This window comes from Phalaenopsis equestris, unplaced genomic scaffold, assembly GCF_001263595.1.
Source record: "Phalaenopsis equestris unplaced genomic scaffold, ASM126359v1 Scaffold197967, whole genome shotgun sequence".
In the NCBI taxonomy this organism is placed as follows: domain Eukaryota; kingdom Viridiplantae; phylum Streptophyta; class Magnoliopsida; order Asparagales; family Orchidaceae; genus Phalaenopsis; species Phalaenopsis equestris.
In genome coordinates, this window is record NW_018217910.1 from 31,654 (window position 1) to 45,220 (window position 13,567).

At 32.3% G+C, this 13,567-nt stretch overlaps 1 protein-coding gene and 1 non-coding gene across 2 annotated transcripts; one reads left to right on the forward strand and one right to left on the reverse strand.

Annotated features, from left to right (window-relative positions):
• Nucleotides 1-7,983: 7,983 nt before the first annotated feature.
• TRNAR-CCG lies at nt 7,984-8,056 on the reverse strand. Its single transcript has one exon. It is a non-coding gene; the product is annotated as a tRNA-Arg (tRNA).
• A 2,734-nt stretch (nt 8,057-10,790) lies between these two features.
• LOC110035510 lies at nt 10,791-11,651 on the forward strand. The gene has a single exon (XM_020739739.1). The coding sequence runs from the start codon at nt 10,791-10,793 to the stop codon at nt 11,649-11,651; it is 861 nt and encodes a 286-aa protein (XP_020595398.1).
• Nucleotides 11,652-13,567: the final 1,916 nt, after the last annotated feature.

A 13,567-nucleotide genomic window follows, 5' to 3' on the forward strand; every position in this document is an offset into this window, starting at 1 on the left:
CACTAATATGTTCTCTAATATGTTCTCACTAGCTTCTTTCAAATTAAAATTGAATTCTATCATTTAATTGCACTAATATGTTCTCACTAGCTACTTTCAAATTAAAATTGAATTCTTTTATAGCCTAATAAGCTTTATGCTCCAATTCAACTATATGGGGACATTCTTATAACTGTCTTATAAGCTGTCTTGTATGCCCATAATGTAATATCTACTTTAGTAGACAAATCCATTTTATTAGGATTAACACTTTTTTTCCAAAATTCACTAAATTTCATGATTAGATACTTCTGCTAAACCATTAGTCCGGGGATGATAAGCAGTTGTAATTTTATGCATTATATTATAATTTTCCACCAATTTTGCAACTGTTCTATTTCTAAAATGAGACCCTCCATCAGTATGATAACTCTTGGCATTCCATATCTTGTAAGAATATTTTTAATTAAAAATTTTGAAACACTCCGAGCATCACATCTAGGTAAAGCAATTGCTTCAATCTATTTTGAAACATAATCCACGACAATCAATATATAAATATTACTGAATGAAGGTATAAATGGTCTCATAAAATCTAATCCCCATGCATAAAAAATTTCACTTTCCAAATTAAAATTTAGAGACATTTAATTTGTTTTTAAAACAATACCTACTCTCTGACACCGATCACATGTTTTGATGTATGTTAGCATCATGACATTTTTGGATAATTTCCTGAATTTCTTTATAAGGCACATATCATCTCATTACTAAATCTTTACATTATTTATACAAATATGGATCATCCCAAAAATAAGATTTTGCATCATAAATAAATTTCTTTTCATGTTGTTTCATCAGTCCATATAGTAAAATAACACTAAAAATTAAATTTACATTATTAGCATACCAAGGTATTTCCCATCCTTTTACAGCATAATGTTGTTCATCAGAAAAAGTTTCATCAATTTGTCTCTCCAAATCAAGTTTTTCTTCATGTTTTTTCCTAGATAGATGATCAGCAATTTGATTATTAGTCCCTTTTCTATCGATTATTACACACTCAAAGATTATTACAAAATCAAACTCTTGCATAAGAAGTACCAATCTAATTAGTCTTGGTTTAACATCTTTCTTTTGCATAAAATATTTAATAGCCAAATGGTCAGTATGCACAACACATTTAGATCCAATCAAATATGATCTAAACCTATCAAAAGCATACACAATGGCTAATAACTCTCTTACAGTGGTGGTGTAATTAATCTGAGCATCATTTAGAGTCTTACTAGCATAGTATATAACTTTAAAAACGCTATCATATCTCTGCCCTAAAACAACTCCAATTGCATAATCATGCATAATCAAGCATCTCACATTAGTTCAAAAAGTTTCTCCCAATTAGGTGAAACAATTATAGGATTAGTGCTCAATTTTTCCTTTAAAGATTCAAAGGCTTTAAGGCAATCTCGATTAAAGTCAAATTTTGTATCTTTTTTCAGAAGTTGGCATAATGGTTAAATATTTTTTGAAAATTCTTTAATATATCTCTTATAAAATCTAGCATGTCTTAAAAGCTTCTAAAACCTCTTACTATAGTGGGTGGAGGTAAGTTTGATATAACCTGTATTTTTGTAGGATCTATTTTCATACCATTTTCTGAAATCATGGGATCTATTTTCATACCATTTTCTGAAATTTTATGCCCAAGCACAATTCTTCCTGCAATCACAAATTGACATTTTTCCTAGATCAGTATGAGATTAGTCTTTTCACAATGTTCCAGAACTTTCTCCAAATGATTTAGACATATTTCGAATGAAGTTTTAAATATAAAAAAATTATCCATAAAGACATCGTCCATATGGCCTTCAATCCCTTTTTCAATCAAATCACTGAAAATTGACATCATACATCTTTGAAATGTTGTAGGTGCATTACATAAGACATTACATAATCCAAATGATATTCTCCTAAAAGCAAATGTTCTATAAGGACTAGTAAATGTTGTTTTCTCTTGATCTTCTGGATCTCTGGAGTAATAGGTATTTGATGATAACCGGTATATCCATCTAGAAAGAATAATATTTATGCCCAACCAATCTATCCAACTTTTGGTTCAAAAAGGGTAAAGAAAAATGATCCTTCCTGGTAGTAAAATTTAATTTTCTATAATCTATGCAGATTCTCCAACCAGTGACTTGTCTTGTTGATATTAATTCGTTATGCTCATTTCTCACTACAGTTACACCTCATTTCTTTATAACACATTGAATTGGACTTACCCCAAGCACTATCTGAAATAGGATATATTATTCCAGCATCTAACCATTTTAAAATTTCTTTCTTCACAACTTCTTTCATCATAGGATTTAATCTCATTTGAGGATCAGCTCATTTGTTATGTTGATCTTCTAATAAAATTCTATGCATACAAATTGAAGGACTGATTATGCATAAATAAAATTCTATGCATACAAATTGAAGGACTGATTCCTTTAATATCAGCTAATGTCCATCCAAAGGCTTATTTATGTCTTTTCAAAGGTTCCAACAACTATTTTTCTTACATATCAGTTAATTTTGAAGATACTATAATAGGTAATGTAGATAAATCTCCTAAGAATGCATACTTCAAATGTGTAGGAAGTGTTTTCAGTTCTAGTTTGGGAGGTTTCTCAATGGATGAAATCAAATTCTTGTTATTTTCTATAGGATCTAACATTTCAATTTTTTCTTGAACATAATCCAAGTCTTCTTTACTCACTTCCATAGATTCATCTTGAATTTTATCCTCATCTTGATATTCCATATATTCCTTTTCAAATTTGCTTTCAAAATTCTTCCTAAAATATTCATGGCTTAAATATTCTTTAATATCCATTCTAAAGCATTCAATCTCTTGATCTTTTGCAGGATATCTCATTGATTTTGCAATATTAAATGTAACCTCTTGATCACTAACTCTCATAATTAGTTTCGTTTCTACACACCTATCAAAGCTCTTCTAGTGGCTAGGAATGGTCATCCTAAAATGATAAAAATTTCTTTATCTTCCTCCATATCTAATACAATAAAGTCCACAAGAAAGGTAAACTTATTGACTTTTACCAAAACATCTTCTATAACTTCTTTAGGATAGGTAATTCAAACGATCAACTAACTGCAAAGGAGTTGTAAGTGAAATATCTTCTAAGCCCAACCTTCTAAAGATTGATAACGGCATAAGATTAATACTAGCTCCTAAATAACACAAGGCTTTTTCATAAAATCATTCGCTAATAGCACAAGGAATTGTAAAACTTCAAGGATCTTTAAGATTTTCAGGATGCTTTTTCTGAATTATGACACTACACTCTTCACCGAGTGCAACAATCTCATTATCTATAAACTTCCTTTTCTTACTAATAATATCCTTCATGAACTTCACATAGCTTGAAATTTGTTACAAAGCTTCAACAAATGGTATGTTTATCGTTAATTTCCTCAAAATTTCCAAAAAAAATTAAAATTGGTTGACTCTCTATTTTAGCTTCATTCTTTGAGGAAATGAAGGTTGTGGTCTTTCTACAGTGATTTTCATTGGTTTAATAGGGCTTTCTGCTTCAAAATGAAAATCTTCACTAGATTTTTCATTTTCCACCTCATCTTTTTCAACTTTAACTTCTTGTTGAACTCTATTTTCTAATTTTTTTTCCACTTCTTGAATAGCTCTAATATGTTCTTTGTTCAGATCTTTAAGATTTACTTCAACATTACTAGGCAATTTCTTGGAGGTCTATAGCTAAGTGCGATATCAATACATCCCAATTGATTTTCCATGTTTCTAATTGCAGCTCCTTGACTTTGTAATTGACTGCCCATTTGTAATATCAATTATTCCATTGATAGCTTTTTTTTCTTACTCTGCAAATTATTTAAATCCTGGGGGGGGGGTTCTGGGAAATAATAAGGTTGATAAGCTTAATTCACTTGAATTTTGGAGTTTTCCGATGGATTAGAAATAATGTTTCCCTATTCTTGATTTACAGAATTAGAATTATTCATACTCCAACTAAAGTTTGGATGATTCTTCCAATTAAGATTATAATAATTGACATAAGGGTTATTAGAACTATTTTTTATTGCATTTAAAGTTAAGAAGTTTGAGATTCTATCATTTGTCCCAATGAGTTTTCTTCAAGCGCAGGTGTTGTATGAGAATAATTCATTCCATATTGATCTATCTTCTTCGATATAACAGCTATGTGGGCAGCTAACATAGATATTACATCAGAATCATGATTACTAGCTACTCTTTTTGGATTTACTCTTTTAGAGGGCCATTGAAATATATTAGTATTCATCTCTTCAATTAATGAATATGCCTCATCGAATGGTTTTGACATTAATGATCCACCAACAGCAGTGTCAATTATCGATCTAAGAGATCCAACCAACTCATTATGAAAAATTTGAATTATTAAGTAATCTGGCAATGCATGGTGTGGACACTTTCTAAGGAGATCTTTAAATCTTTCCTAGGCTTCATAAATTGATTCCCCTTCAAACTAACAAAAAAATGTGATATCATTTTTAAGCTTAGCAGTTTTTAAAGGTGGGAAATATTTTGATAAGAATTTTTGTGATAAATCTCCCCATATTCTGATAGATCCAAGTACTAATGAGTTTAGCCGCATCTTAGCTTTATCCCTTAGTGAAAAAGGAAAAAGTCTAAGCCTGACAACATCATTTGACACTTCATCATATTTAAATGTGACACACAATTCTAGAAAACTAGTAAGGTGCAAATTAGGAGCTTCAGTCAGTGTTCCTCCAAACTGATTATTTTGTATCAAGTGGATAATAACATGTTTAAAATCAAATGAATTGGCGACTACAACAAGGTTTTGTATGCTCAAATGAATTTCATATGCTGTAGGATTAACATAATCTCTTAAAGGTATCTGATGATGTTCATTTTTATTTCCAGCATTGTTTAAAATGCAAGCCATTTTGCTAAAATAATCTTTCTCTTTTTGTTGTTTTCAAATTTTCTAATAGTTCTCTCAAATTCAGAATCACAAAGTACTAAATTTTTAGATCTTAAACTACGCATAAACAAACAAAGTAAGTAATTAAAAACAAGCAAACACACTGAAATAAGAAAATGTTCAAGACAAAACTACAAAAACTTTTTATTATTTTTTTATATTTTTAAAATAAAATTAAATACTTAATAATACTACTTTCCGTTACTTCCCCGGCAACGGCGCCAAAAACTTGATGACGGGTAAATTTAGTATGTAAATCTTGCAGATATTTTTGAATTTTACAAAATTATACACGATAGATATATAATAAATATGTAATATAATCCAAACAAAAATATCATTTATGAAAATAATTTATTATTTAAAACTCTTTTTAAACTGTCAAATCTCTATTAAAATCAACGCAAGCATACTTATCACTCAAGTAATAAATTGGCTCTAATGGAGTCCTAGATATCAATCCCACAGAGAAGTCGGAAAATCCTTTAAGTAAGTTTTTGAAATTATTTTATAATTGAAAAATATAAAAATAAAAGTAAAGTATGAAGTTTAAATATTAACTACTAAAGTAAATGTTATATAAAATGCAGTTGAAAAACAAAGTTAACTAACTAAGAACTAACTTTTAAAAGTAAAATTATGAAAATTAAACGATGTTTTTTTTTTCGACGGAAAGTTCAAATTTAAGAAAGCATCCTTCCCCTTTACAATGAGTATATGGATTGTGAAAAAATTGAAATCATTTGAAAATATATAAAAAAAACTGTTTTGTGCCAAATAGCAGCAATTATATTCTTTACCCTTTTCGAAGTGTTATAAAGAACATTGACTAATCTAGAGTTTCATCTCTAATTCTGTGGTTAGGCTGGGAGAATACCAGTTGCCACTCCAGAGCTCCCACTACTCCCTTACCTGAGGGCTAACAATCTCGCATTAGTTTTCTATCAACTAAACCAAATTAGGGATTTTAATCTGTCCCCTTAAAATCTCCAATTTTGCATCCAATAAAGTATATTTCCCTATTCATTTGCACCCAATCCCATGGATTACATACTCTTCCATGAAATTAAATGTGATTCTCCCTATGTTGTAGAAATCATATCCCTTTTCAGAACAGATATCTCTTAACAAGTTTTAATTTTTCAATTGGTTAGATCGAAAAGTTATTGAAAATCGGAGTTCAAATGATCACAAATTATTAACATTTAAAACCAAATAAAACTAAATGAATTCTTCACAACCATATCTCAAAGTAGAGAGAATGATAAAGAAGACTGCTCAGAATTCATGAGAATGATACGACAAAACATAGATTTCATATATAAAAATAAGTTTACAAAACAGAAGAAATAAAAGACAACTTATCTCACAATCCTTCCCGAGCAAATCCCTAAAAGTTCTCTCCAAACCTTTCTTTACAATCTCAATCAATTCTCGCTTAAAAGTGTAATGAAGAAGAAATCTCTCACCTTCCCTCTCCTCTTACAACCGTAAAAAAAAGATCTTCTCTTCTTTCCTCTTACCTCTCACTCCAACTTTCTCTCTCTCCTTTTCTCATCACTTTTTCGTCCTCTTCAACTCTATGAATTTCTCTCTTTCTCCTCTCTTTCTTGTCTTTGAAGTCCTCTCTTTTATTTTGGGCTACCTCCTTTGAAAAAAAATTCAAAATTACCCTCCAAAACTCAACTCCTTTGAATTCAAAAGATGTGTCATTTGATCCAAGAGACATATGCCTTCATAAAAAGAACTTTCTAAAGTGTCTAGATGCATTAAATTACTTCATTAGGTGTGAAGAATAAGTGTCCCTTTGAAAATTCGAGCAAATTTCATCTTGAACTATCTTAATTTGCAAAAAAGTCGTCTATGGCCAGTTCTCTGTCAAACAATGCATCATGCGCCAGTTCTCTGTCAAACGATGCATCATGCGTCGATCTGGCGCATCATGCACCAGTTCTCTGTCAAACGATACATCATGCGCCGATCTGGCGCATCATGTGTCAGAATCCCAAAATTCACCGTTTTGATTCCAAATTTCGTTCTTTCTGTCATTTTTGCTCGAAATGTCTAAAAATGATGTGTCTGTAACAAAAACATAAAAATACCCTTCTTTAAAGTGCAATATCACAAAAAATAAGCATAAAATATGTGCTTAAAACAATATATTATTTTAGTGTATCAATCACCACTTTGTGAGGTATCACCTAATCTCGAAAGATATTCAGATTAAGCACATTGCCTCACGAGTCCAGATAGTAGACATACTTGCCAAGAGTCTTTCTCAGTAGCAGTCCATCAAGCTTCGATCCAAGGTAACAATCAATGAGCCAGTTTGTGATCTTGAGGGGAGGTAACGACCGTATCATCCAAATAAAAAATGTTACTATAGTGTTATTCTGCACTCCTTTATATTAATATTGTTGTAACAAACAGGGGACCACTTAACTTTTTCTTGAGATATATATATATAGTGTCTTTTATTACTGTTTTGATTAAGCAACATGAATATTAGTGCAGCATAGCAGGCTACCTTACCTTTCTTCATCTCTATGCTTCTCGTTTCTATAGTTCTCTAACGGACTCTCCCGGGTTTCACTAAGCTGGTTTGCTGATCTGATTCTATCAGTCCGTAAAAATTTGTTCCACCTTTCATACATTTGTTGTTGCAGTATTTCAAAAGTCATAGTTTGTTCAAATATTTTTCAAAATGCAGTATGACTAACACAGAATCTAAATAAGGTTTTAAAGCTTAAATTGAGAGTTAATGTGAGAAAATTCGAAGATATTTATCAAAATAATATTACACTAATGTTCAAAGCAGTAGTAAGCATTTTATTTGCGTGCAATATTCTGCATGTAAGATCAGCAAACAAACGACAGCCGCACAGCAGAATTAACCTCGTCTTATCTTGTAAAAGTTTAAATTTTATCGTCTTCATGTGAGCAAAAAATTTAAAAAAATCTTTCTGCCTCACGATCACAGTGGGATTTGAACCCACGACCTTTAGATTCGGAGTCTAACGCGATATCCACTTCGCTATGCGATCAGAATCCAAGTTCGTGCAAGCTTAGAATATTTAACTCTATAAGTTCTGTTTTACTGTAATAATTAACATTTAAATCACATATGACTAGAGTTCTGTTTTATGGGAATAATACTATTATTTCATTCGTTCAGAAAGGTGTTTCTATGGCAAAACTTGGAGGCAGGCAGAAAATAAGGGCTGGAATTTTGATCGGATATAAAAGCTATGCTTCAGGTATCTATCATGAAGTGTCTAGTTACAGATTGTTGCTGTTCGCTTGATCCTCATATCAGCTATATTATTATTATTATTATTGTTTCTGACTGTTCTGTAGTTATCTAAGTATGATTCAGTTCTTACTGTATCGTCATCTTCCCCCACTTTGTCCTAGAAAATAAATGCTTCTAATTTTTATTACTGACGCCTGAAGATTTCGGTAGTGTATAATGCTGCCCTACCATCCTGAAATACTTTGAGCGAGTGGGGATATTGCAATATAGATCTCGTTGAGATTAGTAACTTTTTTTTTTCTTTCGCCGTGGCTTTTAAAGTTAATACATAAAAAGTACTAAACTTTTTTTATTTCTTTCGCCGTGGCTTTTAAAGTTAATACATAAAATAAAAAAAGGGAAATTGATATACACACAATTTTTATGCTTTTAAATAAGAACACTTAAATTTAGATATTTATATTTATAAAATTTCGGTTTTATAAACTTATATATGAAAGTGTATTTCATATTTAAAATATTAGCAGGGGTGATAACTTTTTTTGGTAAATTGATTTACCTGAGGCTTCGGGTACATCACAATTTTTTAAAAGATACACATTCAAAAGCAAGGATTTGCGTTTAAATGCCATTTTTTTTAGAGGAGATTTATGCACTACTGCTTAATTTTATTATATTTATCAAATTACCACTCAGCTGAATAAAATAAATTCAAAATTTTCTTGTATCTACGCGTGTCAACTCAATATCAAAGTACTACAATTTTGGTGTAAGCATATATATATACATATATAGGTCGAGCATCTGCTTGTCAGTTGCACGTCTCCTCTGGTTGGGGTTCGATTCCCCCCAAAGGAGGGTGTGACACTCGAATTATTAGGCATATATACTTAAATCAGTCAGTCAGACATCTGCTTGTCAGTTGTATGTCTCTTTTGGTCTTGAATTCAAATCCCCCCGAGTGTAGGGTATGATACTTGAATTGTTAGGCACATTAGGGATGGTCGTGACTCGTATAATAGCCTTCGATCATTCCTCTTTTATATATATATATATATGCTATGATCAACTTTTTGATATTAAGAATTAGATTAAGGTAAGAGAGTAATATTTAGAAATTATCAAAATTTTGGGGGTTTTCATAAAATTTACATTGCACTTTAAAGGCTTAGCTATTTGGTTGACTGATAATTGGCATTTACCATTGCTAGAAAATAACTGTAAATCTCGTTTTAGGATGAATGCTTGAACAGCTAAAGCCATTTTCTACCTGTTTCAAACACTTTTTCCCCAAAAAAATGCTTTGACGTCGAACCCGCCAGAAAATAAATAATTGTAATAACTTTATTTGATTATATAGGGTTCATAGGTCATTAAAATTTCATCAGATTAAGCATGAATTAATTTGACGCAATTTACAATTAGCAAATTATTAACTGATATTATTTTTGAATTGACTGTATGGCATCCAAACTCTATATTTAACAAATTTACAATTGAAACATTTTGTTAATGAAGACGAACATGGCAAGGACTGGATCACTCAGTTTTGATATTATTATGACTTTCATGTTCTAAAATACATTATGTGAACAGGTGAGTTTGATGAAGTGTTTTGATTTATATTTAAAAAGTTCATAATGTGCTTCAAAAAATTTCAAATAAATATATATCCCGCACATTTTAAGAGGCAGCGTTAAGGCCATAAGAAAGATTTCAATAGAGAAAATCCATAGCGTTATTATATACTTGCATATGATGCTCATCATTGATGTTAATAGTGACAGCTTATCTCAACCAAGATTGAGGTTTATCATCTCCGTCAAGGCTAAAGCATAATAGTCCAAAACTACATGATGTCAACGACAAAGATTTACAAAAATACATGACGTCAACGACGAAGATGTCTTTACCCTCACTTCAAACTCTCCCTCTCTCTTCATTTTGAAATTTTGCTGGAACAATAAGAAATTGTTGATTGATTTGATTGACATAACCTGAGGAAATAATTAAATTTTATTTGAATTTCCAACTAACAAAACCCCAACTTATTTAATAGAGTTTTTCTTAGGAAGGAGCACGAGTATCCCCTTTTCGTTTAACCTAGATGTAGCAATCAGTTGGATCTAAATAATAAACGGTATAAGTAAACTCAAATAATATAAGAATTTTCTGCATGAATTTTTCATTAGCTTTTGGTGATATATATATATATAAATAATTCTCAGTTTATTCACATCCAATTCTATATTGGAGCTCAAGTTGGCTATGCCACCTTCATTTATGCCTGTAGCCTTGCCAACAACCAAGCCACCTTATGGAATGAGTTGACTCATATTGGACAAGCAGTAAACTCTTTTTGGATTTTGGGGGGCGACTTAAACTGTCTTTCCTCTCTTGGTGAAAGAAAAGGTGGTAGACCACCTATTGTCTCTGCAATAAACAGGTTCAATGATTTTCTCTCTGAGGCTGAGTTGTTTGATTTGGGGTATCAAGGGCCAGACTTCACTTGGAGAAGAGGTGCCATGTGGGAGAGGCTAGATAGAATGATGGGTAACTCTAAATGGGTTCAGACCTTCCCTTGCACTATCATTACTCATTTGGCTATGGCATATTCTGAACACAGTCCACTGTTATGTACTATCCAAAATACTAAAAAGCCAAATAAAGCTCCTTTCAAATTCCAAAACATGTGGACTGTTCATCCTCTTTTTGTTGAAGAAGTTTATAAGGTTTGGAGGGCAGAAGGGAACTCTAATCCCTGGTTAAAGCTGTGGATTCTTCAGAAGATAGTGGCTGCTCATATAAAGAAGTGGAATAGGGAAACATTTGGCAATATTAATGAAAACTTGTCCACTGCCCAAAGTAATGTTATCAGAAGGGAAAAGAATTTTCAAATGGGATTGAATTCTGAAGCTGACCTGCACAAAGCCAGTGAAGAACTGTTAATGCAAACCAATTATACAAAATGTTTTCTGAAACAAAAAGCTGCAGTCACTAGATTTATCGAGGGAGACAGAAACACAAGCTATTATCATGCTTGTATTAATTTCAGAAGGAAGAATAACATGATCCTTTCCATAAATGATTCTCATGGTAAGGTATTAACTGATGCTGAGAATATTGCCATTGATGTTGTTAATTATTTTCAAAATATCTTTATGGATCAGTCTACTGAGAGAGCTCCTATCAAGGTGGAACTTTTCTCTGAGTGCATTGATTATGTTCAAAGCCTGGACCTTAATCAGATTCCTATGGAAGGGGAAATTAAAGCTGCATTGGACTCTATTGATGACAATAAGGTGGCTGGCCCTGATGGCTTTACTGCCAAATTCTATAAGACTTCTTGGAATATCATCAGTGAGGAGGTTGTTGATGCTGTGTAAAGCTTCTTTAAAGGTATAGATCCCCATAAGTATTTCACTGCTTCCACTATAACTTTGATTCCCAAAAATTCTATTAGGATTGAGTGGGGAGACTTCAGACCTATTAGTCTAACAAATGTCCTGTCAAAAGTTATCAGCAAGGTTATTAACAACAGGCTCCAAACTCACCTCCAGCAACTTATCTGTAATAACTAGGTAGCATTTGTGAAAGGGAGACAAATCTCTGATAATATTCTCTTGGCACAGGAGTTGTTGCTGGACCTTGACAAAAAATGTACAGAGGCAATAATCTCATTCTGAAATTAGATATCTAGAAAGCCTATGATACTATCAATTGGAATTTTATCTTGGAAACTCTAAATGCTAGAGGTTTCTCTGGGCCTTTATAAATTTGGTAAGAAGGTGGCTTTGTATTAACAATCACTCTATTTTAATCAATTGTAAAAGCCAAGGGTTCTTCACTGCCTCTATGGGAATTAAACAAGGAGATCCATTGTCTCATACAATCTTCATTCTTGCTATGGATTATCTTTCTAGGCTTCTAAATCAAATGTTTTCCTCTTCTCCTCACTTGACTTGTCAACATAGATCCAACATTGGGGTGAGTCATCTGTCATATGTTGATGATATTATTATTTTCTCGAAAGCTACCAAGACTGCTGTGAAGGCTCTTTACCAAGGACTTACTCACTTCCAAATCATCTATGGTATGCATCTTAATAAACAAAAATGTCATTTCTTTACTAGCTCAAACACTCTTCCACAGATTAAGCAATGGATTGCTCAGCATACTGGTTTCAGCAAAGCTTCTCTACCAATCAACTAACTTGGTGTCCAATTAATCAAAGGGAGAACCAAGCAAACTCAATTCAATGGGGTTATTGACCAAATTCAAAAAAAGCTGCAATATTGGACTAATTACTTCCTCTCTAATGGAGGCAGAATCACCCTCCTTAAAAGTATCCTAACTTCCATTCCATCTTATGCTCTTCAAATGTTTACCATGAAGAAAGGAACTCAGATAAGGCCGGGCAGAATTTTCAACAAATTTTTGTGGGTTGGACAAAAAAAAAACAATTCCATTGGTTAGCTTGGAATAAACTATGTAAACCCTTAAGTGCTGGAGGTTTAGGCTTTAAAGATTTTCAGCAACTCAGTATCATCAACCTATGCAAACTATGGATAAAGTTTAGAGCACAAGATAGTCTTTGAGCTATGTTTATGAAGGTAAAGTATTGTAGGATAGTTCATCCTATTATGGCTCAGAAGAAGGTGGGTGATTCCAAGCTGTGGTCAAAGCTTTTGGAGATTAGAAATAAAGCTGAGGATCTGTTTATCTGGGAGCTTGGTGAAGGCCAAGTTAATTTCTAGTTGGATAATTGGGTGTGGAATGGGGAGAGACAATATACCTCCAATCTTAACACAATGACAAAAGTGAAGGAAACCTATTGGCTACCATCCTAATTGAAGAGCAAAAACATTGGGTAAAGAAAACAAAAATCAATCCTGGGCAAAAAGATAGACTCATTACTAGACAGGCTTCCTCACAAAAAATGTCTGCCTTTATCTTCCAACAGTTATATGAATGACAACCTGTCAAGTGGGGTAAATTGATTTGGGGGAAGTGGCTAACACCTTCCATGTCCTTTTTCTGCTGGAGGTTATAGAAATCCTTACTTCCTACTGATGACATTTTTAAGATGAAAGGGCTTAAGGGACCCTCTTGCTATCATCTGTGCAGTAAAGCTGAAAAAAGTCTGGATCACTTGTTCTTTTCTTGTAGTTTCTCCCAAAGGGTTTGGTCTGATATATTAAAACAACTCAACATTGACACTCTGAAAGCCAGCAGTCAATACTTTTTGGGGTGTTGGATGGAATTGTTAGATGCCAATTTAATAATCATTCCTTGTGTTGTT

What these genes read in the sequence shown, in the direction of transcription:
- LOC110035510 (XM_020739739.1), top strand. Translation starts at nt 10,791, where the DNA reads ATGTGGGAGAGGCTAGATAGAATGATGGGTAACTCTAAATGGGTTCAG.